This window comes from Copadichromis virginalis, linkage group LG15 (genome assembly GCF_057382275.1).
Source record: "Copadichromis virginalis isolate Kocher_CV1m ecotype Utaka linkage group LG15, C_Virginalis_male_GT1.1, whole genome shotgun sequence".
Classification (NCBI taxonomy): Eukaryota; Metazoa; Chordata; class Actinopteri; order Cichliformes; family Cichlidae; genus Copadichromis; species Copadichromis virginalis.
Window position 1 is genome coordinate 23,400,271 of NC_140632.1, and position 27,249 is coordinate 23,427,519.

The 27,249-nt window shown below is 39.8% G+C and overlaps 1 protein-coding gene across 1 annotated transcript in view; it reads right to left on the minus strand.

Annotated features, from left to right (window-relative positions):
• Positions 1 to 26,591, minus strand: part of LOC146692467 (connector enhancer of kinase suppressor of ras 3-like) — a 45,936-nt gene extending 19,345 nt beyond the window's left edge. Inside the window, exons 1-2 of the mRNA XM_085432556.1 lie at positions 26,359 to 26,591; positions 5,761 to 5,924 (exon numbers count right to left, since the gene is read on the minus strand). Of these exons, the coding sequence (XP_085288682.1) occupies positions 5,761 to 5,924; positions 26,359 to 26,410 (216 nt within the window). The 5' untranslated portion in view covers positions 26,411 to 26,591. The remainder of the gene's footprint in view (positions 1 to 5,760; positions 5,925 to 26,358) is intronic.
• Between the last annotated feature and the right edge of the window lie 658 nt (positions 26,592 to 27,249).

The following is a 27,249-nucleotide window of genomic DNA, read 5'->3' on the forward strand; positions in this document are numbered from 1 at the left end:
TTGGAGGGAATTTAGAGATTCCCACGACCCTTGACCACAAACACACCCTGTCTCCCTAATGAAAACACACACACACAAAAACCCCACACACATTCCTGCAAACCAGTCGCCATAGCGATTATGCGACTAAAAAAAAAAAAAAAAAAAAAAAAAAAAAAATTCCCCACCACATCAACGTCAAACTAAATGACTCATCAATGCCACGTGTTTAATTAATCAGTTTAATGAATCTGATACCTTTTTGTTTATTTTCATGAATAAGTGCAGATGTGTTACGTTTATGTGTTATTACATCTGCAGGTCTGAACACGACCTTTGATTCGCTTTGTCGCCTGCAGCGATTCAGATGTTTGAGGCGTCATGCAAACAAAACATCTGGAGCCAAATCGACATTCCACCTTGACTGAACGCAGAAAACACATCCTTCATAACACAACATGACACCTGACCTCATGTTTCAGGCAGAACTTTCAAATCGTGTTAGAAAGGATGTGATCCCTAGGTGTCAATCAGAAAAGAGCTCAGGATGATGCTGGGCTGTGATGGAGTGAAACAAGGAGCATAACTATCAGAAGGTTTTTAGGAGGTTCAAGTATTTTAAAACTTTCAGAAAATGTCGGCACTGAAGTGAAAGATCTCTAGAAGTATTAGAGATCAAACAAAATTTATAAGGTCTTCAAAAACAGAGAAAGTACCCAATCTGCACATTTGAACAAACTGAACCAACAAATTTTCATCATCTCACATAAATAGAAGCTTCTCTGGTAGCAGATTAATTGTGTCAGCTCCACTCTTTTCATATGGAGAGGCAAAACTGCCAAAAATCATAAAGAAGAGAGAGAACAACTATCTCACACAATCTGCACACAAAATCATTTATAAAATGCAACATTAACCAGAAATCTTGCCAACATCTGGATAAATTAATATGCCAAACACATCGAAATCTATAGAAAATGTTTACTGTAACTGTCAGTATAAAACAATGCTCGTTTCCTCTTTTCTTCCACATTATTATCCCCAGAGCATCATCTCTGTAATTTCTTTTTACGTCTGTTGTGGAACAGAGACAGCTGCCTCCAGTCAATCAGGAGACCTGAGCTGAAACAAAAACATCTTTTTCCCTCAACAGCGGTGAACCCAACTGCAGGCCTCCCTGAACATTGAGTGCATCATGATTGTTACACAAAATCTGGGTCATTAAGAGCCTGTGGCTGCCTAATGTCACTCCAATTATCAGAATAAGTCTGTGGTATGTACTGAGGGTTAAAGTCGGGAGAGAAAAGGCCTCTCTTGTTCTGTTAAATGAGCCTCAGTTGAAAACTGATCATGTGACAAGACGCTGGAACAAAACTCTTCCTCTACATGCTGAAAACTGTTTGAATGTGTGTGTCAGGGGAAGGGTGGGGGGGGGGGGGGGTCTCTGACAGGTGGGAGGGTCACATCTGTTTCCTGCTCCACCCCAAAATGCAGCAAACTCTGCCTCATGCTGCAAAAAATATCCACAACACATCATTTGACCTTGCTTGAATGCTGCAGGAAAACGCTCCCTGAAACTTTGGAGCTGTGTGTGCTCTGATCGCAGCATTGATTGGTTAGTTTCAGTGTGATGTCATAACTGTATTTTTCCAGAGGTAAGTGAAAGCATTTCAGGAAATGACACGTCGCTTGTCCCCGTCACATGGCTGAGGGAGGATGTGGGATACAGACTAAAGCTCTGAAATACGCTACTGTCAGGTTGTTCAGCCTTGCCTGGGGTCAGGAATCTAATAAAGATCAGCTAATTGCAAACACAAATACAGTATGAGGAGGGGTCTGACTAGCACTCTTTAAGTTGCCTTTCCTTATGACATTCCTAAAGACTGAATCATATGACAGACAAAGCCGTTATGAACCAGAAGCAAATAAATTGTCATTTATTTGGGCAAATCCCCCACTGACTGTACTAACGATTCCACTGATTCAGTAAAGGACTAAATGTTACAATCCCGGACAATGCATTGCTTTTAATGTACAAAATCTTGAGGGATGGCTTGAGGGATCAGATATATATCGGATGACGATATAAAAACATCTATTGTTTCATTTTATGCTATCGTTTGTTTCGTGGTGTCGCAAAATAAACTGTTTACGGCAATATTTTTTCACCGTTTTGATGGTCACTGTAGTGGCTATATTAATTTCATAAATTTTTCTCTTTCTCCTATATTTTATATAACCACACTACGGACGGACAAGCGCCTGTTTTTTTATGCGTTGTGGTTAGGAACAACGACGGTAACGCCATCACATGTCCGCTTGTTTATGTTCCACATAAAGCTTTCTTTTTTTCTTTTTTTTTTCCGCCTGTCCCATTTGGTTCTTTAGCCATCAGAATTGTTGTCTGAAGACCAACAAGGATACCCAATGGATTTACTTTGCCAAATGGATCATCGTGGCATTGCCGTATTGGTCCATTTGGTCGATCTTTGTTTTTATTATTTATTATATTTTATTTTCAGATGTTACAGACGGGACAGACATGAGTGAGAGATAGGAAAGGGAGAAAGAAAGAGGAAGGAAAGGAAAAACAGAAGGGGAGAGGGACAGTGAGAAAGGGGGGGAGAAAAAAAAAAAATCTCCTGGATCACCTGTTGAGAGAAGAATAGAAAACAAGCAAAAAAAGACAAAAAAAAAACCAAAAAACAAAGCAACATACTAAACACAACACCATCGCATTAATCTAGCTAAGTGTAAACAGCAGTAAATACTAAATATTCAATGTTGTTGTGCAGCACGCAGGACAGATGTGCTTCGAAGTAGCAGCCAAGAAAGGTGTAATTTGGGTCTACGAGCAGTGAACACCCGTGTGCATACCTGTGTGGATCAGCGCACTTGTATTCCAAAGGTTTCTCCATGTAACGATCTGCTAGGGAGTGTGGGGGGGCCACAGCCCCGTCCTCCAGGGTGTGAAGCAGGTATGGAGGAGATCAAAACTCCAGACATCCAGAGGCCCCCAGAACACAAGAAACCATGGAAGACCAACAGAGGGGCAGCCGCGCCACTGTCCCAGTAAGAGCTGAGGAGAGTCCCAGATGAGGGCTCACTCAGCAGCCGCGGAGCAGAAGCCAGGGGGAGTTGCAGTGACGCGCCCGTGAGCTCCGCCGGCCGCCAGCTGTGCCTGAGTGACCGAGCCCCAGGCCGAGAGGCCGGGGGCACCCCACCCCCGAAGGGGCCCGAGCGAGCCCCAGGCTCCAGGCCCCGATAAGCGGCCGCCAAGGAGTGAGCCGGTGTGTACCTGGACGCCCACCCCCAGACACAAAGAACCACCAACGCACCGATGTCTGAGGGCGTCCACATAAAGCTTTCACAATAAAGCTCAAGATCCAGTTGAGACTTTTCTAAATAAACTGAATCACGTGAAAGAGCAGATTATTTACGGATGAGAAGTAAAAAAGAGCCATCAGGTGCTAAAAAATAAACCTTAGACTCAAACGTTAGAACAGGCTTTTCCCTGCAGCATGCCGTGTAATAAATACTCAAAGAAAACGGCGGCCGTTACAACTTATGTCTAAAAATGTATAGTTTCATGCATCGGTTAAAACACTCGACTCCAGCTACATGACGCGCAGCTGGAAACACTTCCCGCAAGTCGAGCTGCCCGAGATTCACAGAATTTACAGAAAATGTTGCATTTTTGTGATTTATATCGTTATCGGATGATAGAATTCTTATATCGGGATATGAGATTTTGGTCATATCGCACAGCCCCAGCTGTTATGAGGAAAAGCCATATATATAAAAATATATATAAAAAAAGACTTTTCCCTGAAATGTTGGGAGTTTTAGGAATCTTCTCTTCAGCCAATGAAGTATTCTGTGTTTTAATGCTTTTCACATTTAAACAAACATTGAAAAGTTCAGTTACAGATGTCTGCGTGTAAATGTCATATTATCAGATAGCAGTCAGACAATCTGAACAACTATACTGGAGAAAAGTTGATATGGTGGACACAGTAATTTGTAGTTAGTGCGGTTGATAAGTGTCTGTTGTGGTCACTTGTTCTTTTATCGTCACCATTTGTTGGCGGGTACAGCAGAGTGTCAGTCTCCATTTAAAAAAAGCCACTGAATCCTATTCAGGCCAGTCACAACATTAAACCTCAGCACAGCCTGTAAATCCCCCTTTTCACCACCACACAGACGTTAGAGCCCATAAACAGCTGACTGAGGGGCTCTGTGTGTGCTTCAAAACTTTAAACGGGTCACACCAAAGTCTGCAGCCACTACACAGCTATTATGAAGCCTCAATGTTAGTTTTTCAGGGTCAGGTGATTCGCACATCCAGTCTGCCTTTTGCAAACCAACCTACCTGCTAGTTAACTCCACCTTTGTGTCTGGATATGGTTAACCAGCCTAAGCTGGAGTGACTTTCAGGATAATTTAATTTCAACATCACTACTACCCTTTCTGTTTTCCTTCCAATATTAACTCTATGATAGATGAAGTTTCCTCTTATGACGTTCTCCATGCTGAGTCACCGGATCATTTACCCTTCTGTCGTCTCTTTGTTTCAATGTCCACGTGTCATCGGCTTAAGTCACTGGTTATTTCATTCATTACTGATTTTCATGCATAACTGACGTGCTTTTAAACAAAGATTTCTGCTCCCGTTTGACACCTTCTGGGCATTAAAAACATATCACACAGCTCTGTGTTTCACAGCGAAACAATTTTTTTAGAAATCATATAAATGTTTGCCGTTGATTTGTTTGAGTGAAAACAGGAATACTGAACTTTTTAGCCACGACCGACTAAACCAAAACTCAGTTCCACTAAAGGGCACAACAGGAGAATCACAACACAAACTACTGCTCAACTTTCATTCATTTGTGGCATTAAACCTAAAAAACCGAAGATAAACTCTGTAGTTTCCTAGAAAATCCCTCTCTTGCTCAGTTTTCAGACTTTCTGAGAAAAACTGTCCAAATATATCAGACGCAGTAGGATTCTGATCACAGCACTGGTCTTATGATTGTTATGATGAACACTGAGCTGTTTTAATGCCCCCTCAGGCAGCGTGTAATGTGCATGGTGGTAGCTGTGGTGCTGTTTTTAAATGCAACTGAAACATTTATTTAAAAGAAACAAATCTTTGCTCTAGAAACTTTTACACAAGGTTTACAGCACTGCCATCAGTGATGGACAGAAAAGGATCATCTTCTGCTCTGCTGCTGAACTTATAAGTATCAGCCAATGAGTCTAAGCAAAGATTCCCAAACCTCCCTCCTTCCTGGACTCTCCAGACTTTCCAAGGCATTTCCAGTCCTGAGCCTCCCCTGGAGTGGACTCCCTGGACAAGCCAGAAAAACATGACAAGTGGCCAAAAATGGATGGAAGCTCAAATTGAGATATCCCCTTTACTAACTGCTAACTCAGTTAACTCCAGTGCATGCATTCGCCTACAACATTTTTATGGTTTGTAACACAAGCCAGGTGTTTGTGTGGTCCAGACACCATCTCAGCAGAGTCTCACACGGAGAGAAGCTTTGGCAGTTTCTCATCAGCATCATTAGAAATTGTTTGATTGAACAAGAATTGGAGGTCAACACTGCTAAAGACATATCTCAAAGGACTTGAAACAGGTATATTTAACATGCTGACTCATGAGTGATGACAGCGGACACTGAAATCCACAGTTATATAGTAGAGGAACATTTCTAAACAGGAACGTTATCAGAAGTAAAAAGAGAATGTGGGATTTTCTGATTTCTAACTGACCAGAGCGCAGAGCAGATCCACCGCCTCCAGGATCAGCTCCTGGTGTCCAACCCTCGCCACGCCCAGAGACAGCAGCTCCTGGTGGGACATCCTGAGCAGCTTCTCCCCATCCACCTGCAGCTGTTGGAAGGATGGGATGTACTGCTGCAGGCTGTCATCCAGACCTGAGAGAGACAACGACAATGAAGCACATTTAATGTTCACAGAACAGGTTATTGATGAAATTCACCATTTTAATTCAACAAAACTCAGGTTTGAAATTTATTTGAGTAAACTGACAAATTCATCAGGGATGCAACACAATTAGTGTTTTATAACAGAAGTGCTTTTGATCGCTCACATTTCTAGGTTGTATATCATGGATCACCAATCAGCCTGGAGTTCTTAAGGCACACACATGCAAGTAAACCAGAGCATGACTTCAGCATCTGAGTTTCAGTGAAAGTCATCTCTCAATGATCCATTCAGGTCTTACAGCAAACAGCTGCTGAGTCAACATCGCCTTATTGACTCAATCAGTCACTGTGACAGCCAACAGCCTGGCAGCGTCCTGCCAGCTCACCAAACCACACCTTTTCTTAAATCCATCACCTCCGTCAACCAACCAACAAGCAAACTATTTTCGTCACCTAATAACAGACCAAGAAACACATTCCTGTATAAAGGAATACGTTTCTTTCAATAACTTACTGTCTGTTTGTTAGTCCTAGACTTTGTTTCAAGTATAATGTTTTTCTGATTTTATTTATCTAACTTTACCTGAGTAGCTAAAGATAGCTAGGACAATTTTAATTAGCCCCATTTAGTTTTTTAAAATCTCAGTCTCTCTGTTACAGTCGCCTCATTTTGTTGTTTCTTACAATCTCAACACTTCCTGTATATTTCAAATTGAAAGTCCTATAGCACTTGTAACTGTACAGAAACCCTTCACATCTTAATGAGGCTTTTATTGTGAAACATTTGCAGGAACAACACTCAAACTAATTTGATTTGAAGAAATACATTTGACAATTTAAGCAGTAGTTATTAATGCATGACTTACTCTATCACAACAGAGAATATGCGAGAAGAGAGCTTTACTGTGAAAGGAGGGAACAGGATGAGACCTTTTCCCCCCCACATGTGTAGAACAAATTGAATTTCTGGCATGAATCAATCCTTGACAGCCAACTCAACCACACGCGTGCATGTGAACATCGTCGGGGAGCTCACGTGTATTGAACTCGTAGCACTAATCCTCTGTACCATCATCACAAATCTACGGCTACTGTCACTTAAAATGCCAGAAATACTCAAATCATCAATCCATAAAGTGTTGGTTCATTTAACATTTAATAGCTCTGCCAGTAGTGGTTAATGCGCAGGTTTGCATGCTTAATGACATCTTTCTCTGGTGGCCCGGTATGGTCATACTGGGCACCCCACTTTCAGCCCCGTGACCTCATGAGACCTCAAGGGAGATGGCGCCCGTTTCAGCGGCGCCACTTTGCACCCAACATTCGCCTCTGACCTCTGTGAACGAGTTCAAAGAGTTCTCTTAGCTGGATCAATAAAATGAGCAATCACGCACCAGTTACTGTCTGACACACATGAGCACAGAAAAGGTTCGCTGCAGGGTTTTTGGATGTGTTTGGTTGGGAAGAATATGAAAAACTCAAAAAAATATATTAAGCATACGTGCACACATTGTACGCTAAAGAGAAGAACTGTCTACAGCAATTTAACAGTTCAACAGCCTCTACAACTCTCCGTTCTGCCAGCGTGAAATCCTCCATCTCAAAGTTCACTCCACAGCATTGTTTTTGTTCAAAACATTTCAACAAGTTCTTTTTCTTGATTTAAGTTCAGACTTGAATCCTGCATCATACTAAAAATAAATGTTAGAGTTTTAGCACACAAGCTTTCAACAAATGGCAGATGATGATGATGTTATGCAGAAGCCGAGCAGCAACTGGCCAACAAAATGTCTGGGAGGGTGAGAAGAAAACAACTGCCCCAGCATGTGGTCATTAAAGAAGCTGCGACTCCTGTTTGTGTTCGGGACGACAGATGGCCCACGCTTTCTCTCTGACAGCAGGGAGGAACATTCCTCTTAACTAACTGCTGACGGGACACCTCCGAGTTCAGCAGCCTCTGACACAGAGTTGCACCGAGAATACAAAGCGTGTTTGTTTGCTTACTGATAGTACAACGGTAAGATTCGATTAATTTTGGTCTTTATTATAAAAGGCCAGAATAAAGACTCACAGGATTTCAGCAAAGTTTGAGGGGGTGAAATTGTCTGGGAAGCACTCCAAATCAGGCCCCAGCAGGAGGATACGGGTCGTCTGCTCATCCCCCAACAGGGTAAAATTTAGACCATCTGGGATGGGCAACACTTCAGGACATTCTCAGAGGGCCAGACTTTAAACAACGGATTTAAACATGCATTGTCTTTTGATCCCCTTCCTATCATTTTGAAAGTTAAGCACTTAGTACTGAGCTTTCCTCATAGAGTGATCTGGTCACCACTCTCATCCTGCAGAATGACAGACTCCAACTCCAGCTTCTTGGACTGCACCCAGCAGTCCTGCATCTGATTTGAAGATCTGCTTCCAGAACCTGCTGCAGGTGGAGAGCTGAATGAGTCCCAAACAGCAGCTTCAGATTGTGGATGGGATGAGAAAGTCACTGAAAGACAGTGATACTGATACTGCTTCTTTATTGTCACAAAATATATTTAGTTTAATTTGAGGTGGTAATTAGCAATGGATCAGTTCATGATAAACAAGAACAAGTTTGAGATCCCTCCATTAAAGCATGTAAATTAAACTTTAATTAAAAATTCTCCATTCATCAAACTAAAAGAAAACGAGATACTACTGTGAAAGCCTTGAACTCCTATATCTTCACACATTCATTTTGGTTTCTGCTCCAGTTCAGTTGCTCCTGAAAGTTTCTCAATACACCCAAATTGAAACTGTGACCATACTCCCAAACCTTCCTCAGGTAAATATCCACAATTCCTGCTCCTTCTAGGTTGTAGCGCATCTCCACACTTCAAACTAAACTCCCTCTGCTGTTGGTCAGAGCTGGACAGCAGTTTGCAGTCAGCAGGAATGTGTTGGTGACAGCCTGGATCACATTACTGTCACCCGAGGAGGCCGATAATCTCTCAGCTGCACAGCAGGGTCGGCTAAACGTCACACGGGAGCCAAATCGCCTGCTAATGAAAGCATGATAACAAAAGACTGAGTCTCCCTGAAAAGCAGAGACAACTACCATCATAACATAAGCAAACAGGAGTTTCTGCTAAGCTTCTACACTTGATTCTTCCTGTGATGCAGAAACATCCTGCTCAGATGGGAAACGTTCGATAGATTCAGGTCTGAAAACCAATGGCTTAGACAGTTTGCTCAAATTATGGGAGATTAACAAGTTAAATAAAGTAGATAAAAGAATAAAAACTCAAGTCCAACATTCAGGTCTGGATCCAATGTTCCAGCAATACATAAAACCTCATTAATTTCTGTAGCTGCTGAGTCATTTTTATCATTCCTCATCTCGATGATTGCTCTGTCGGGTTTGGCGCTCGGCCCAAACTCTCGGAAAGCCGTTTCAAACCTCTGACAGGCGCCGAGGATCGAGCTGGATTACCACACTGTAACACTGCTGAGAGCCTTGTGTTGGCGGTTTAGTTGTTTGGTTTGTGAGATGCTTCTCAAGCAGCACGAATAATTAAACACAGCAGATGGTATCTGTGTGAACCTTTTCTGTCCATAGCACCACAAGAAACACTTACTTTAGGAAGAGCTGGAGAGAAGCCCTCATTTATTGAGCAAATATGGTCTGAAACAGTAGGGTTATCTCTTGGGATAAAACTGAACCACAGAGGTCCATTCAGATCATCTTGGTTGTCACCTTTGGTACAAAATGTTTGATAATTATTGCTTTAACATGATCAGCTGCATAGGTGGGGAAAAAGCAACTGTATCTGCACTTATGTTTTTAGTTCATCTAATTTGTACAGACTTGTAATGTGAATGTTTCACAGTGTACTCTGAGCTCAGGTTCAGACTGATGAAATATTCATAGCCTGTTTCAGAGGATTGATTTCCAAACAGGTGAGAGGAAGGAGGAGGGACAACAACGCTGGGAGCAGATCAGCTGCTTCATTCACCGACATTTATAGACAAACTGCCAGTGACTCACAGTTCCAAGCCCATCCGAGGCCATGGAACACCTTTTCAAAAGACGTGAAGAAACAGTGCACGTATCGAAGGGCATTTCCTCGATGCCCATCGATACGTCCAGTGTCAGCTAGACCTGTGTCGCATCATATCGTCTGAGATAATAGATAATTCATTTTTAAATGATATAAAATATCATATTGTGGTATGATTGCTATAGCAACTCCATGAGCTTGTGTTCCCTGTGCACACAACAATAAAAAGAGCCCAGGCATGTCTGAGAGGAAGCCTCCAGTATTTGTTTAATGCTGCAGAATCGACTGCAGAACATCCCAGGAAGAAAATATTTTCAAGGTCAAGTTATTTTAGTCATTGTAAAACAAGTGTGAAGCCAGTTATGTTGTACTTAACATTTCCAGGGAAAATACTGTCCACGCTACTTTTGTGCTTACCCATGCAGTCTTATTTCACCTTTTTCATCGGAAAAAGATAAGACATAAATACTGCATACAATGAACACAGTTTTACTGAGTGTTTAGTATTTTTGTCTGTATCATCAGAAATGCTGTTATTGCAAGTGTTCTTTAAATATACTGTCAACAAAAGAAAACTGTTTTTAACTTTCAGTTTTTAACCTTACCTGCTCCGAGTTCACTGCCATCACAGCACAGTTAAAATGAGAGAACCATCTCAGTATTTCCGTTGAAACTTTCGTGTTTGTTGACAGAATAAATTCGGCTTGACATGAAAGGCCACTAGAGAGCAAAGTGCACAGACATGATTCCTGAATTCCTACATTCACTTTGTTTAGTGTATTTTGCTCTTTTGATGACCATACAGGGAGTGCAGAATTATTAGGCAAATGAGTATTTTGTCCACATCATCCTCTTCACGTATGTTGTCTTACTCCAAGCTGTATAGGCTCGAAAGCCTACTACCAATTAAGCATATTAGGTGATGTGCATCTCTGTAATGAGAAGGGGTGTGGTCTAATGACATCAACACCCTATATCAGGTGTGCATAATTATTAGGCAACGTCCTTTCCTTTGGCAAAATGGGTCAAAAGAAGGACTTGAGAGGCTCATAAAAGTCAAAAATAGTGAGATATCTTGCAGAGGGATGCAGCAGTCTCAAAATTGCAAAGCTTCTGAAGCATGATCATCGAACAATCAAGCGTTTCATTCAAAATAGTCAACAGGGTCGCAAGAAGCATGTGGAAAAACCAAGGCGCAAAATAACTGCCCATGAACTGAGAAAAGTCAAGCGTGCAGCTGCCAAGATGCCACTTGCCACCAGTTTGGCCATATTTCAGAGCTGCAACATCACTGGAGTGCCCAAAAGCACAAGGTGTGCAATACTCAGAGACATGGCCAAGGTAAGAAAGGCTGAAAGACGACCACCACTGAACAAGACACACAAGCTGAAACGTCAAGACTGGGCCAAGAAATATCGCAAGACTGATTTTTCTAAGGTTTTATGGACTGATGAAATGAGAGTGAGTCTTGATGGGCCAGATGGATGGGCCCGTGGCTGGATTGGTAAAGGGCAGAGAGCTCCAGTCCGACTCAGACGCCAGCAAGGTGGAGGTGGAGTACTGGTTTGGGCTGGTATCATCAAAGATGAGCTTGTGGGGCCTTTTCGGGTTGAGGATGGAGTCAAGCTCAACTCCCAGTCCTACTGCCAGTTTCTGGAAGACCCCTTCTTCAAGCAGTGGTACAGGAAGAAGTCTGCATCCTTCAAGAAAAACATGATTTTCATGCAGTACAATGCTCCATCACACGCGTCCAAGTACTCCACAGCGTGGCTGGCAAGAAAGGGTATAAAAGAAGAAAAACTAATGACATGGCCACCTTGTTCACCTGATCTGAACCCCATTGAGAACCTGTGGTCCATCATCAAATGTGAGATTTACAAGGAGGGAAAACAGTACACCTCTCTGAACAGTGTCTGGGAGGCTGTGGTTGCTGCTGCACGCAATGTTGATGGTGAACAGATCAAAACACTGACAGAATCCATGGATGGCAGGCTTTTGAGTGTCCTTGCAAAGAAAGGTGGCTATATTGGTTGCTGATTTGTTTTTGTTTTGTTTTTGAATGTCAGAAATGTATATTTGTGAATGTGGAGATGTTATATTGGTTTCACTGGTAAAAATAAATAATTGAAATGGGTATATATATCTGTCTCTCAGCTGCTGCCGGGAAACTGTGTGCCAACAGGAAGCAGCAGCTCAGGGCGGGAAAGTTTTAATTGTTACCATAATGACAAAGCTGCACGATAGCCTCAAATCCATGAAAACTAGGAGGTTAATATTTGATGGGTCATTACTTCATGTGTCTTAATCAATTTTATCTGTTATCAATCAAAAGATGGCAGCAGTGCTAAGGGCTTTGTGACTAATTTTGCTCTCCAAGATTATGAAAACAAAATAATCCAACAAACTTTGACTATCCTTGTCACCCTCTCCACCCACAGACGGATGCGAGATAAGCTATACAGCCACAGAGCATTCACTAATATGTGTCAAACTCTGAGCAACCCCGCTTCATTCATCCCCATTTATACATTTTCCTTTTATGTTAAAAGAACAAGATTTCAACTTCAAGAACATTCCTGTAAAAGACATGTTAAGTTTAATAGAAGGATAAGACAGCCATGTTTTTAAGCCCCCCCCAACTTTGTGGAGGCCATTTTGGATTGGCAGACGGCTACATTTATGAAGAAACTGTTTAAACAGTTCAGTGTGAAAGACTTCTGACCTCAACCCCCCTCCACAGCATCCTGACATCTGACAGGAGGTGTCTGCTTCCACAGCTCTCCAAAACCCGATGACGCAATGTTCACACCCACTTCACACCAGGCCTGACCAGCCATGCAGGGGTGAAAACACATCTACATCCATTTTCCCTTCTTTGAGGAATTAACACACTCATTATTAATCAAACTCACAAATAAACATTTTTAAGACTGGTTGTTGCTATGACAACAGAGAAGATGCTCCACACAGAATTCTCAGGCATGGCTAGCAAGCGTTAAAGCAGCGCCTATGTGTGGATCGTACGTAGCTGCATAGCGTTGTAAATAAGCAAGGTTAGACAGAACACAGCCTCAGTCCCATGACGCCATAACTGAGTAAACAAGTGGCTTTATGTAAACTGTCTCAGGGCAAACCAGTCAGCCGTAGCACAAAATGCACGTTAACCTGCAGGAAAAGAAAGCTGTTGTGCTGCTAACATCAGGTAAACTTGGTAGCGCCGAGTGGCCATAGTGCCAAATATTCAGTGACATTTAAAATCAATGAAATGTTAATGAAAGAAAAAAAATAAAGGGTCTTAAATACACAAGCAGGATTTATATGGCCAATGATTAACATCCTCTGTCAGACATGACTCAATTTTGACTGTTAAGGAGTATTTATAAGACTTGGTCATAATAAAGTTGGTTATTCTAGCCATCTCAAGCACGGGAGAGAATATCAAAAAAGCTGCAGGTTAAACTCCAGCTGCTCATCAACAGCCGAGTTAATCATTTATCAAAAAGATGAAAACAAACAAAACGAGGAGCACCATGATACCTCCCACCTTTAAAGAAAACACGCTGAAGCGAAAACCTAAAGACATCCATTATGTTTATTCAAGCAGAAATGAAAAGAACTGTTGCTTGGTAAATTTTTGCATTTTTATATAATACTAAAGATCTATTTGGGAATTTGGGTTGTTGAATTATGATTACTGGAATGTTTAATACAACAAACTCCATTAAAATCCATTTAAACTACTAAAACAAGTTTAAATATCTACTTATAGATGCAGTTTATACCCTTTCAAAACTTTCTGTATTGAGCATTTGTCTCGTTTGAGGTCTTAAATGGAACAAATAACATGTTGAATTTGTTAAATGTGTAGATTTAACAGTAGTTTTCATGGCTTACAGTTTGCATTTTTAATATACATGTAAAAACAACCTACTGGGCAGTTAAACGTGAAAATACCCTCAGCCCTTATTTTTTTTTAAACCATTGTCTCAGGGTGAGCCAATTTTACAAGCAGTCTTTAAATAATCCTAACTCTGTTATAATTTGTCCTAGAGGCAAAATTCAAACAGTTTCAGAAAGAAGAGAATAAAGGTTTTAAGAGTGTCACTGCTACTGCTATATAGACCAAAAACTCCACTGTGTCTAGATTTTAGTATGCGCTCTACCATTCTGGGCTAGAGAGAAAACTGAAATGATTCCTGAAAGATGAGAATTACTTTATAATTTTGCAGTCAAAAATCACAAGTCCAGTTGGCTTGTGTGATACTCGGGTGATAAAGGTCAGATATCTCCTCAGAAACTTTCTGTACTGAAGGTTTATCCCTGTCGAGGTCTCAGTCACCTCTTCATTACAACAAATGACACGTGTTGAGTCGTTGAAGCGCAAAGATGGAGTCCGGACCCGACACTCCCCAACTGGGTGAAACAAAAGGAATCTTTACACCACCACCCAAAAACAACAGGACGAGGGTGGAGGGCTGCAAGGAAAAGTGGTAAAAGAGCAATGAGGCTATTCATAGCTTGACTAGGCCTCTGGCAAACCCTGCACTATCTCTCTCACACACACACACACACACACACACACACACACACACACACACACACACACACACACACTTCATCTGAGGGGTGTGAGGCAGCCTTCTGTCGAACAAACACCATTCAAGAGGAAAAAGGATTTCCTTGAGCACCGTGTAGATCTGTCCTCAAAAACTAAACAAATGGGAACTGTGGCAGTTGACTGAGTGAAAAGCAGAGCAGGCCTACTGTATCAGTGATTTATATCAAACTTTAATATTTATCTTATTATTTACAAGTAGTGGTGTAAAGTTATTGTGTTTTAACAGTAACCATTCAGGAGTATGAGGCATAGTTATGTTATATTTAGCACTTATTTCAATCACATCCAGAAAAAGTCTACACTTGACCCCACCCTAGACTCTTTAACTTTAGTATATTTATTATATTTAATGAAATCATTACCTTTATACATGTATACTTTTACTTCATACAACACACACACATGTTGGTCAAAAGCTTCAGAAGTCCCAGAGATAACCACATAAAGAATTTAGGGTTAAAACTCACTTCTGTGCACCGATTCTGAAAAACAAGGAATCACACCTACAAGGTGAGCCTGGTATCAAAGGTGAAATGCATAAAAAGGAGACATTTCATATACGATAAATTGTTTTGACCATCCAACTACTCCACATGGAAAACGCACTTCGAAGTTTTCGAATTAGTCAACTGACCCTGACATAAGGTGGAAAACTTGAGACCTCTCATAATAGAGCAAAATCCATCTCAAAACACTTAAAAACATAATGTGTTCACGGGTGAATTTCTAAAGGGCTGCTGCCAGTGGTGTATCACTGTTTTTGAACCAATCAGACAAATGTCAATAATTCAGTTTAATTAGTGAGAGATATCAGCTAAACAGCTGAATTGAAGTAAAAGTAAGTAAAGTTTACGGGGGTCAGTTTCTGGTTTTGCAGCCTGTCTAGTAAACAGTACGCTGCGTGATCGGTGTATTTGGATATCTGGACCTGCTGATATAGCTAACGTGACTCGAGACACTCTCTCTACTGAGCGACCCAAAAGTTGCTCACAGATGGACAAAAGGCAGGAAGAGGGCCTCAATGGAGATATTCCGGCTGCTTCCTGTGATTCACCGCTCTTCCCTGGGTGAACTCAACTTCACTGATAAGAAACTAAGAGAAAAAAAAGAAGAAAAAAAAAGAAAAAAGAAACATCCACCAGCTGGTTCAGTCTTTGATCAAAATCACACTCCTCGACAATCAGCACTTCTCATTTAAATCCATCTGGTTAGAGCTGGTGCTATTACCAGGGTAACATTTATTCATGACCGAACAGCACTCTCTGCAAACATCCAATAACACCACAAACTACAATCTATCCGTCCACACTAGCCCGGATAGATTTGAAAATGACATTTTCAACTGAAAACGCTCCGCATCCACACTAGCGTTTTCAGTCTTTTCAGAGTCGTGCATCCACACTGAAACAGATGAAAACGCTTACGTTCCAGTCCTGCGCAAAAGCAAGTGAGAATTAAAGAATTTGAAGAAAAGCTATCTGGAGCATGTACAGACTGATATTCATCTTTTTTTAGGGCTGTCAAAATTGAGAGCAATCCAAGCAACCGCTGCAATGCCCTCCCCTACCTTTGTTTATTTGGTCACATGACTGCATCACATGACTAAAATACATCATCGTTTTAGAAAGTCTGCATTTTCGTGTGTCCAAACTGCGACAGGACATCTGCGTTTTGAAATGTATGCGTTTTCGGGAGCGTTTTCAAAATGCTGCATTTTTCCTTGAGGAAAACGCAGTCTCAGGCTACGTCCACACGTACCCGGGTATTTTTGAAAACGCAGATTTTTCTATGCGTTTGCACCTTTCATCCACACGTAAACGGCGTTTTCGGTCACTGAAAACTGAGATTTCTAAAAACGCCTGCCAGGGTGGATATTTTCGAAAACTCCGTTTTTGCATTTACATGTGAACAGAGAAAATGCAGCGTCAAAGGTGTGCGGCACACTGTGCGCACTGTGAATTTCTACAATACTGTTACTGTTACTTGTACTCTCTGTAGTGTTTAAATGCTTACATATACACACACAGTTACTGTGCCTCCACACATATGACTCGGTTCTGCTTCTATGCCCCATCCTTGTTTACTATTTCCCACCGAGGCTTCTAGACTTTTGATTGGCCAACATTTCTACACGGTTAGGAATATATCGCCACCTGTTGCTTTGGCATGTTCTTAGCAGCGTTTTCCTTCATTTCTGCGTTTACGTGTGGATGGGATTATTTTTTAAAACGAAAACGGAAAATCTCCGTTCTCAAAAATACCCGTGTACGTGTGGACGTAGCCTCAGTGTGGACGGGAGGTCAAAACGGAGAGAAAACGATGCGTTTTCAAACGAAAACGCATTAGTGTGGACGTAGCCTAAGAATGAAAAGAGTTATCAATATCTTTGGCTACGTGAATCATCAATCACTTGTTGATAGCAGAACAATCAGTTTTCTTTTTTGCTCATTTATCTTACTTTAATCAAATTGATTGATTAAAGTAAGATAAATTTAAGACTTAATGATACTCTGAAGAAAATTGTGACAAACTGTTGAATAAACGAGATAAATTCTCAGGCAGAACACTCAAACTTTGAACACCCGATCCTAAAAGTAATTTCTAAAGGTTACTGATGCTGTTTTGCTGTCGTTCTTTCTTTATTCTCCCCATGAATTTCGGTTGATATGATGAATTATCATAGGTCGTAACCCAACATGTCCTTCTCAATATTCACAACAAGCTACTTCATGCAAGTTGATTTATCAAATCAGCTTCATCGGAAGTGTGAGAAAAACACTGTAACCAAAACACAAAGTGCCTTGAAGTGCCGCTTTCTGCTAGCAGCATGGATGGTATGAGCATCCAGTTCAACACATTTTGAAACTTCAACTGCTAAGTCAGGGAAAAGGAAAGAACAAAAAAATAAAATAAAAATCAGAGACCCTTACTTTGAATGTCTAAGATGTGAACATCTTAGGCAGATTAGATTTTTACACTGACCATATGATGGAAAGCCAGACACAAGCAGAGCAAACGCAGCAGATTAAAGATTTCATTTTGTCAATGAAGTGCATCTTTGATAAGAATTTTACCCCCAGCCCAGACTGTCTTATGCTCTTTACGCGGGACTACACTGATTAAAGGTCGTCGTCCCCGCTAAACAAACATGATGATGTGGATGTCGCGTCCTCCTTATCGAAAACAAAAGTTTCGGTTATCTCGTCTTACTGGATGAGACGTTGTTTATTTGGATTCATTCCAGCTGAGTTTAAACAGTGAAAACCTGCCAAACTTCACTCGTGTGAGTCTGGATACACAAGAAGACGATCGTTTTCTTTTAATTTGATGATGTGTTGAAAGTCAGTGACAGGCTCCTCAAAAACACTTTCGACTGGATTACGTTACAGAAGCTCATTTTCAGCCATGTAATCCTGGATTTATTTCACATGCCATTTGATAAATGGCCATCCTAAAAAAGTACCCGTCAATGCAAAATCCATTTATTTGTGATTAAAGCAGTTTACTTGTGTCACAAATCACAATCTTGCAGACGTTGCAAAAACTGTGAAGTTAACTTTTAAAATTGATTAAACTGTGAGTGAACTAGACCTACCACAGCTCAGTGAGCAACCTGCCAAATTCAGAGTCTGTGGGAAACTAAATTACAGTCCGACTTTGTCTGCTTCTGTTTCAACTTGTTCCTCAATCTGTAGCTTTGTCTCTGCATAAAACAAATCAGGGGTGGATACAAGAAGCTAAAAAGACACTGCGTTGCATTTAAGCTTGAAGAATTGGTTTGGGTTTCAAGAGCCTCTCTGCTACTCGCTGTGTGAGAGACTGAAGCGCCACCACAAACCTCAACAGCAACCTCCTCACTGTTCTTTGGTTTATAAATCCAGTAACGGGAATTCACTTGATTCTGTTTGATTTACAGGTGCGCTCATAACTGACAGGCAGGTAGCCATTCAAACTGCCTGACATATTGTTAGGACAGGTATGCTGTTCTTTGACTTACATCATTAATACAATATTGGGGAAAATTATCAAAATCCTCATTTAGGTTCAAACAAAAATCTTTATTTGGTCGTGAAGTAGAAATTATCAATTTATTTCAAGTTTTTTCCAGGCATTAACCATATCATGATGTACAATACTGGATCATTATGCACTTCTGAATCTTTATTTAGACACATGCTGTTTGCACAAACAGAAGCTCAGGTAAACACAACAAAGCTTGTGGAACAAACCTGCAGTGTCCCTTGTCTTCTGCCACATAATCCCCTTCATTTGTTTTTGATCAAGTTCATTCCCTGGCCCGTTACACTTCAGCTTTAAATGCTGTGTCAGTGCCTCTGTTACTAATGTAGCTCAACATCAGCAGTCCAGAAACATGATATAAATTAATCCAAATATGAATTAATATCTCAGGTCACATGACTGAAGCGTCCACTCAAATAACTATTCAGAAACAGTGACCTTCACTGAAAGTCAAATCATCACCAGCTTTTCTAAACAGGCACCAGCACAGTAAGGTAACACACTGATCACCTTAATTAGGAAACACTCCATAGAGCCCCTTTAATGTCTCATTTTTAATGTTCTTGATTATTTTATAATATTATTATTCCGATAGACTGTTTAAGTTTAGCCTTCAACTAAAGCATTGGTTTCTCAATGATCATTGGCCAACACTGGTCTGTCTGTTCCTGTACTAACTACCAATAATTATGCTCTTTGGAAGTCATGTGACCCATTTAAAACGACTCTCTTTAAACTGAATCCAAGAATACAACAAAGAAGTTTCCCCGAGTCACCAAAGACATGTGGTGGTGAAAATGATCAATGTAATCTGACCAGATTGCAGATAACAGATGTTTCCAGCTCCTGCTCATGGCCCACACTTTTAAAGTCTGATTAAAATGGGTTTCACGAGTGACAGCTGTAATCTAGATGGTTTTTGGGGGTTTTGCTTTTTTTAAAGAGTCGGGAGGAAGCTCTTTGTTAGATAAAATTCCTCAAACTGAAACCACAGTGATGCTGATTTCTGGCAGCTTTCTGCTGATCGACATTTTTAGAGATAAAATTGTTTATTTTGGCCAAAAAGCATCGAGAGGAAGAGGAGGGTCAAAGAGTCAATGTCCATGTTAACAATCTGATTTTACAGACTCTGCATTTCCAACCAGTCGGATTTAAAACTTGAAACTAAATACTGTTCAAGTCAGTGAGTTTGTTACAACCAGTTTTACAGCCCAAACAGGAAAATCTTATCAGTTACATACATTCATAAAGACGTCATTAATTTTGTCAAAGAAGTTTGGGTGCTTGTAAAATAACCAGCTGGAAACTACTTTGACAATAAAACTCTCAGTAACTTTATAGCATCCAAAACAAAAACATGAAGTGATCCATTGTGTTTTTGGATTACAAACTAAATTACGGTATTTGGGGTTGTTAGTTGAACAAAAAACAAACAAAGAACACTTCTGTGAAGCATGTTTGACTCCTGTCAAAAAAAAAAAAAGAAATCTACACAAATGTTATCATTTTGATTTTTTTAATGAACTGGTAATTCTCCTCAATTCCACGAAAACACCAACAGAAGTCTTCTTTAATCATAAAAATTAGCTTGAAACTCAAATATATTCAATTCAGCAACAAAGGAGGCAAAGAAAAGAAGGAAACGATCATGTGTGAGAAGCAAGGACACAAGACAATGTTTGGCATTTTAGCTTGAAAAATTATTTAGTTTAAAGTTACACTCAACTAACTATACGATGGGAAGTATATCTTGGGGCCAAAATCAGGATATAAGTGTATATAATACTGACTTGTGTTTCCATTTCCAAACTCATCAGGCACTATTGGTGCCTGGTTAAAGCATGCGAGCGGTGAAGTTTAACAGAATAATGGAGTTTTTGTTCAAGAACAAGCAATAAAAATATTGATTCCACCCATTCCCCCTGAAGAAAAAACAAGGCATGAAGTTCAAAGGGAGCAGGAAGGAAAAAAAAATAAACGTCAATTTTTACAGGAAGAAACTTCCAGCAGCCATCTGCTGCAACCAGTTGGGGGCGAGGGGATCAATACCATATGCTGAATTCAAGGCCCAATACTGACTTAAAAAAGAGAAGAAGTGATTCAAGAAACAAACAACGCTGTAACTGCGTTAAATACGTTAGCTTGCTGTTACCCATTCCCTATGTAGTTTCCTCCAGTCTACTTGTTGTTCATTGACTTTTATTTCCCGCGCACCTCTCCATAAAGAGGTCATTGACCTCATATTTAGAGTGTGCCAACCGTCTAACCAGCCTGTCGTCATGTGTAACTACACCTGTCGGGAGTAGGGCGGTATGTGGATCTGTCTGAACATGTTCAGTTAATTCCCTGAGACGTATGTTTACCAGTGAGTGACAGCTGTTTGATCAGCCTGCACAGAAACATGGGGTAGACTCTTATTGTACCCTCACTGTATTTATTGTAAGCATTTATTTATAGGTCACACATTTCTTCAGTTAGAACAAGGGAACATGGTGTTGGAGGACTGCTCACATTTACATGAGACTAAACACTGATGAGCTAAGAGCTTTAAGGCTGTACTTGCAGTACTCTCGTCCTTGCAAGGTTCATCAAGTTTTACAAGATTTTAATGTTGATTTAAATAGAAGAGAAAGCATGAAAGCAATGGTTTGATTAGAAGATGAAACAGAAGCATTTCAGATGAAATTTATGAAAACACAGCCTATAAATCTACTACCCAACATTTAATAACTAGAAATATTCCTGATGGTTAAAGATGGATAAAAATTGTGTCTTTAAGCCCAATTTTTTTTCCCTAAATGTGCCTGACCTCCACTACGAGCTGGTGGGCCACACTTGCATTCCAACCTGTAGCAGGTGGAGAACTGCTGACGCTATGCTGCAGAGGCGAGCAGCGACTACCATGAAAACTGCTGAACAAGATGGAGTTGGAGTGCGATCTCCAGAGTAGAACAAGAACTATAACCACCATCTGCGGTCCAAGATGTTGGAGATGGCGTCTGTGACCACTGACCACTCAAGCAAGATACTCGAGACAGTGGACTGACATCAAGGACCGCCGTAACAGCAATCCAAGCAGGCTCCTCGTCGGGAAACACGAGAAGGGAAGGACCCTTTAACCTGCTTAGCAACACAACTTTCAAATTAAGGGCAAGTTGTTTGCCCACTACTAAACTGTCTGTCTGAGACAACATGATCAATAAATAAATGAGACCTGATGACACAATTCTTACCCACCTTTAATCATTAGGAACATTTCTAGCTATGGAAAGTTAGGTAATAGATTTTTTTATTTTACAGGAGGATGGACCGATTTAGGGCTGGGCCATAACATACATTCATGGTAATACCGGTGTAATGTTGGGCAACGATAGGAAAATGAAATATCGCGATAGAATGTGGGTAAAACGCGCATGCGCAGTGCCTTTGTTTTCATATGCACATGGCGGAAAAAGCATAGCGTCGAAAGCGGATCGTTGATTGAAACGGATGAATCAGAACTGGTTTGTAAAAATGCTGCAACTTCAGTGGTGTGGAACTGGTTTAGCTTTCGTCCGTCAGATACACAAAGCACTATTTTTGGTAGAGCGTGCTAGCCGGCCGTCGTTATTACCGTGTTTTTTTGGAAAATACGGCACACTTAAAATCAATCCTTTGATTTTTCTGAAAATCGTCAGCGCCCCTTATAATCCCGTGTGCCTTATGTATGAATTCTGGTTGTGTTTACTGACCTCAAAACGATTTTATGTGGTACATGGTGCTCGAAAATCTGTCAAATGTTTTAGTACGACTTTGCTAAACTACAAACCCGCACAGCTTGATGGATTGTCGGAGCATTACGGCTATTGTAGGCAGGAGCCTCGAGGAGTGATACGTACTGTGCTTCAACATAATATTACCGTATTGTGTGTGTATAACCTCTTTTTAAGTTTTGTGGATATTATACATGGTTATGCTGAGGATATGTCGGCCAATTTCCACCGGAAATGCCTTTTTGGTTAAACTGTCAGCAAGGAATTTGCACTGTTACATTTTTATATAACTTTAATGCACATAAAAAAAACAGCTGCTTGTTTAAGTGAAAATACATTGATGGGGGGTTTTTTTTGCACTAATAAAGTTGTGGAGTTGTAAAGTATTTTGTCTAGTGTCAATTATATCGTCAGTTATCACAAATCTTCAAATGTATATTGTGATAAATATTTTTGGTCATATTGCCCTGCTCTAGACTGATTATTGGGTTGTTATTTGTTTTCAGAGAATGCATATGGTATCATTTATTCACCTAGACACAAGTCTACACATGCCTTACTACAGTCACAAAGGCAATGAAATCCTGTGGGAAACACTGATAAAAAAAAAAAACTGGATGTGCCCCCTGGTGGCCACTGAAAGGGATCCATGTTTAAGAGACTTCCTCAATGACTTGACTTTTTAGGCCTGGAAGCTGTCCTTTTTTCTATACAGTCTATGTAAAAAGACAGCAAAACTAAGAGCAGAGGAATAAGAAACCAGAGTGACTGAAAAAATGGCTTGAGTTGGAGGTCAGGTGGAGAAATTCATTGGAAGCCTGCTTGTGATTTTACAGTCAAGATGACTGAACGTACTTTCCATGAAAAGAACCTCTAGCTTGGATCGCATGAGTCGAGCAAAGATACCTAATACACACCCCGACTGCCTTCACCCAGCGGCAGCAATCCACTCTGTCAATACTACAGCAGGATCAGAGCCAACAACACATCTCATTTCTAAGCTTCTGTTTGCCACTTTACAAACTCATGTCTTTTTAACTTTGGAAAATAAAGGAAAATTATCCTGATAACCACTTTGACAGTTAAGTAAACAACTCCATTATTTTCTAAGAAAACAAAACAAAACACTTTGAAGCCTTTCAAATGTAAAATCTGAGGTTTTTCACTGTCATTTGCCATCAAACCATGGGACTGACGCTCACGTGTCTGTCATTCATTTTCACGCAGAACAAAGTCACATAGTCAGATTTGGTTTAATAGCACCTCCAGCATCACGTTGACCTTTTCACCCAGCACATGACAGGAGGCCCACCACTTTACTGCATTTAGCTCTGCACTGTCTTTACTGCTAAATGGCCAGTGCGCATGTGAATGACTGTATGTGTGCATACTGAAGCAAAGCTAGACTGAATGGTTTTCTCTCAGCAGTGTAATAAACGCATACAAACACAGGCTGAGATGCTCCACAATGACCCAGGGAGGTAAAATTACAAATCATCTTCTTCTTCTTCTTCTTCTTCTTATTATTATTATTATTATTATTATTATTATTATTATTATTATTATTATTATTATTAAAAATAAAAACATAGGACAACTTTTACAGAGATTTGATATTGGTTTAAAGAGTTTGATAAGAATGTCATTACACCTTGGTATGCAAGTCTTTTTTCACTTATGGTATGAATATAAAGACATTCTGGCAGGAAAATGTCCTGCGTTGTTTCTTTTGTTTTGTTTTTAAATAAACAGTTTTTCAGAGTAGGATTGGAATACAGGAAAATGCACAGTAAGGCAACAGAGGCTCACTGACTTGGCTAATTATCCCAGTCTGCTTAGTTTACCTCAGATATCAGACTATTAATACATTAATAACTCCCAGGTTATCAAACTTATCAACTTCAGAGGGGTTAAAAGGTCGAAAATACAATTAAAATAGTTTCCCTGAACTTGTTCCTAAATTTTCCTATAATGGGTCATTTTACACAGGAATTTTCTGTTTTTTCCAGGAAAGCTACATACTGGCCTTTTAAAACCATGGCGATAAACTGCTTTTCAATAAAGTACTTTATGCATTTATGATGAAAATTGAATAATATAATAAAATTAATAATAAAAACAATAAAATGATAGTCATCTGCTAAGAGTCACGTCCCGGTAGGTTAAAACAGTGTGAGTGTCGTTTTATGGCAGATGTGCTAACAGGTCATGCCTGTTTATTGCTTAACAACACTGTTAGTGATGAATATGAATACTTGGGTCAGTGAATGTGGGAGTGCAAATCCCACAGTCAGTAAACAACACTGTAACCACCACAGAGTGTTTCCTTATCAGACAGTCTGTCAGCCAACAATGTTCAAGTTAAATTAACCTGCACTATACTTGGGATTTAAGGGATTTTTTTGTTTGTTTTAATTTGTGTTTCGACTGTGTTCATTTTTCAGTCACATTCTTAAATACAAACTAAAATTATATTGCAAAATAACAATAATCAAGTTTTCAAGTATATTCTCAAGTAGAATTTCTGCATTCTTACTTAAATGTGCTTTAGAAATGCTTTTCACATAATAAATGTTTCTTATTGCCAGTGTTTATATGACGAGTAACTAAATTAAATAAATTAAAATGTTAGACCTTCCTGAGAATCTTAGGTACCTCTCTTTGCTTAGAAATGTAGCCCACTAAATAGTAACTTCAAACAACAACATGAACGCCACAAAAAGAGAAAAAAACTGATTTGGCTTCACATTGGCTTTTAAAAGTTTCAATGTTAGAGAACAAGAAAGAGAATAAGTTAATATCAAAAAGCCATCGTCTACATAAACTTTATAAATAAATTTTATTTATATAGGGTGTTTAGTTTTTTGGTATCAAATGAAAACCCAGCCATGTGGCCATGTAGTAAAATATGAGCAGATATGGTTGGCTTCTATATCCAATCTCAGGGGCTTACATGGTAACCATAGCCTAAATCCAAATATCCAATCAATTCAGGATTATTTTAGCACCATGTCTTTCTCTCTTATGGTCTCTAAACGTCACCAGATTTACACAGCATAGGCAAGTTATTGCTATCTAGCCAACTATATATTACTTTCTAACACTGTTCGCCACTGTCGGGGCTAATGCTACTTCCCTTAGTAAATGAGGGTGTTGTTAAGAACACCTTTGTGGCTGCACTTAGACAACTTTTAATACTACAAAATGATTATTTTCATAAATATAAACAAAATGTAATTAGAAATACATTAATATACAATCCACTATCATCTACATATTGGCAAATCTACAAACATGAGAGCCATGCATTATAAACTATTCAACCATGTAGCTAGGTTTACCTGACTACTACAATACTTTTGCTTTTTTAAAGGTAACATATACTTTTATCAGCTCATGGTGTAAAAATCAAGTTTTTTCCCCATTTTTGTTATTTAAGGGTACTTTGCAAACAGGACTGCAAGCTTCCAGTAGTACAGGTCTACTACATCATACACAACACAAACAGAAGTAAAACATATCAATAAAAGGAAGAAATAGTAGAAAACCTATTATTAGATTATAGTAAAATATTCAAACAATTTCAGATATTTTAAGAAAAATTATATTTACCTGTTGTATGTGAATTTAGCTCTGACTAAATATATACATGCTGTAAACTCCTTAAATCTAAAAGCAAACATTCCTCCAAGACACAAGCTTCCCAATTAGCTATAAACTAGAAACGTCTTTAAAAATATTAATTTTTAAAAAGAAAAAAAACACACATAAAAGTAGTAGATTTTACTGTTTGCAGTTTATGGGACCGACACTGATCCATAAAGATCAAGAAAACTCCTGCATGACAAGTAGGTTAAGGCCGGGAAAAGCAGAACTTTACAGTTAGCCATTAACTCTCCTCTCTGCCCCCCAAAGAACCGCTAATTCCCTCCGAAAAGTGCCCCCACCCCACTACCACTCCCACCCACTGGATGTAGTTAGTTCCTACTCTTCAGCAGCCTTACCTCTCATCCACTCCACCACTTGTTGCGGGTTCCACTTGCTCACTGCTTCCATTTTTCTCCAAAGCGCTGGGAGCACCAGGGTTTAATTTAACTCCAGAACCAGCGAGACGAATCCGTTAATGGGACATGATTTTATCACAGAAAAGAACACAAGAGGTCCGTTACAGCACAGAGACACACAGTGAAACAACGACCCAACAGTCCGCCACTCACTGACGGACTGCCTGCCTGCTGCTCTGTGGTGGCTGGTTAGCAGCGCGCGGAGCAGGTGTCAGGTTACCATTGCTTTGACCACGCCCCGTTATTCCTTTACCTCCAATCGCATGAGTATATGCGAGGCCGTAGTTAACTTTTGTGGGGAAGGGGGGAGTGTTGTATGGAATGCCATTTATGTCAACATTAAACGATCAGATTATATATATATATATATATATATATATATATATATATATATATATATATATATATATATATATATATATATATGTGAATGTTTTTGAATACTCAAAGGTTAAAGCATTTAACAGCATTTGAAAGAAACTAATTTTTTATTCTTTTATTTCTTGTGTTTGTTTGCTTTTCTTTTCTGTTTAAATACATATATCAAATGTACAATTAAGCAACAAAGCAACAACAGGATTACAAAAAGCTGATAAAAAATTAAAATAATCAAGCTTTATTGTAATGTGTACAGTACTTAACAAATTTATTAGACCACCACCCAGTGTTATGTATATGCCACAGCTGCCCTAAATATTAGCCATTTCCAATTTATATTTTTAATGTTCTGTACTGCCTAATCCACCACAAACACTTTCCTATATTATAATGCTTCAGTATAATTTTTGCTGTTATCCTTAAATTTCCAAATTGCTCGTGAAGCGCATCATT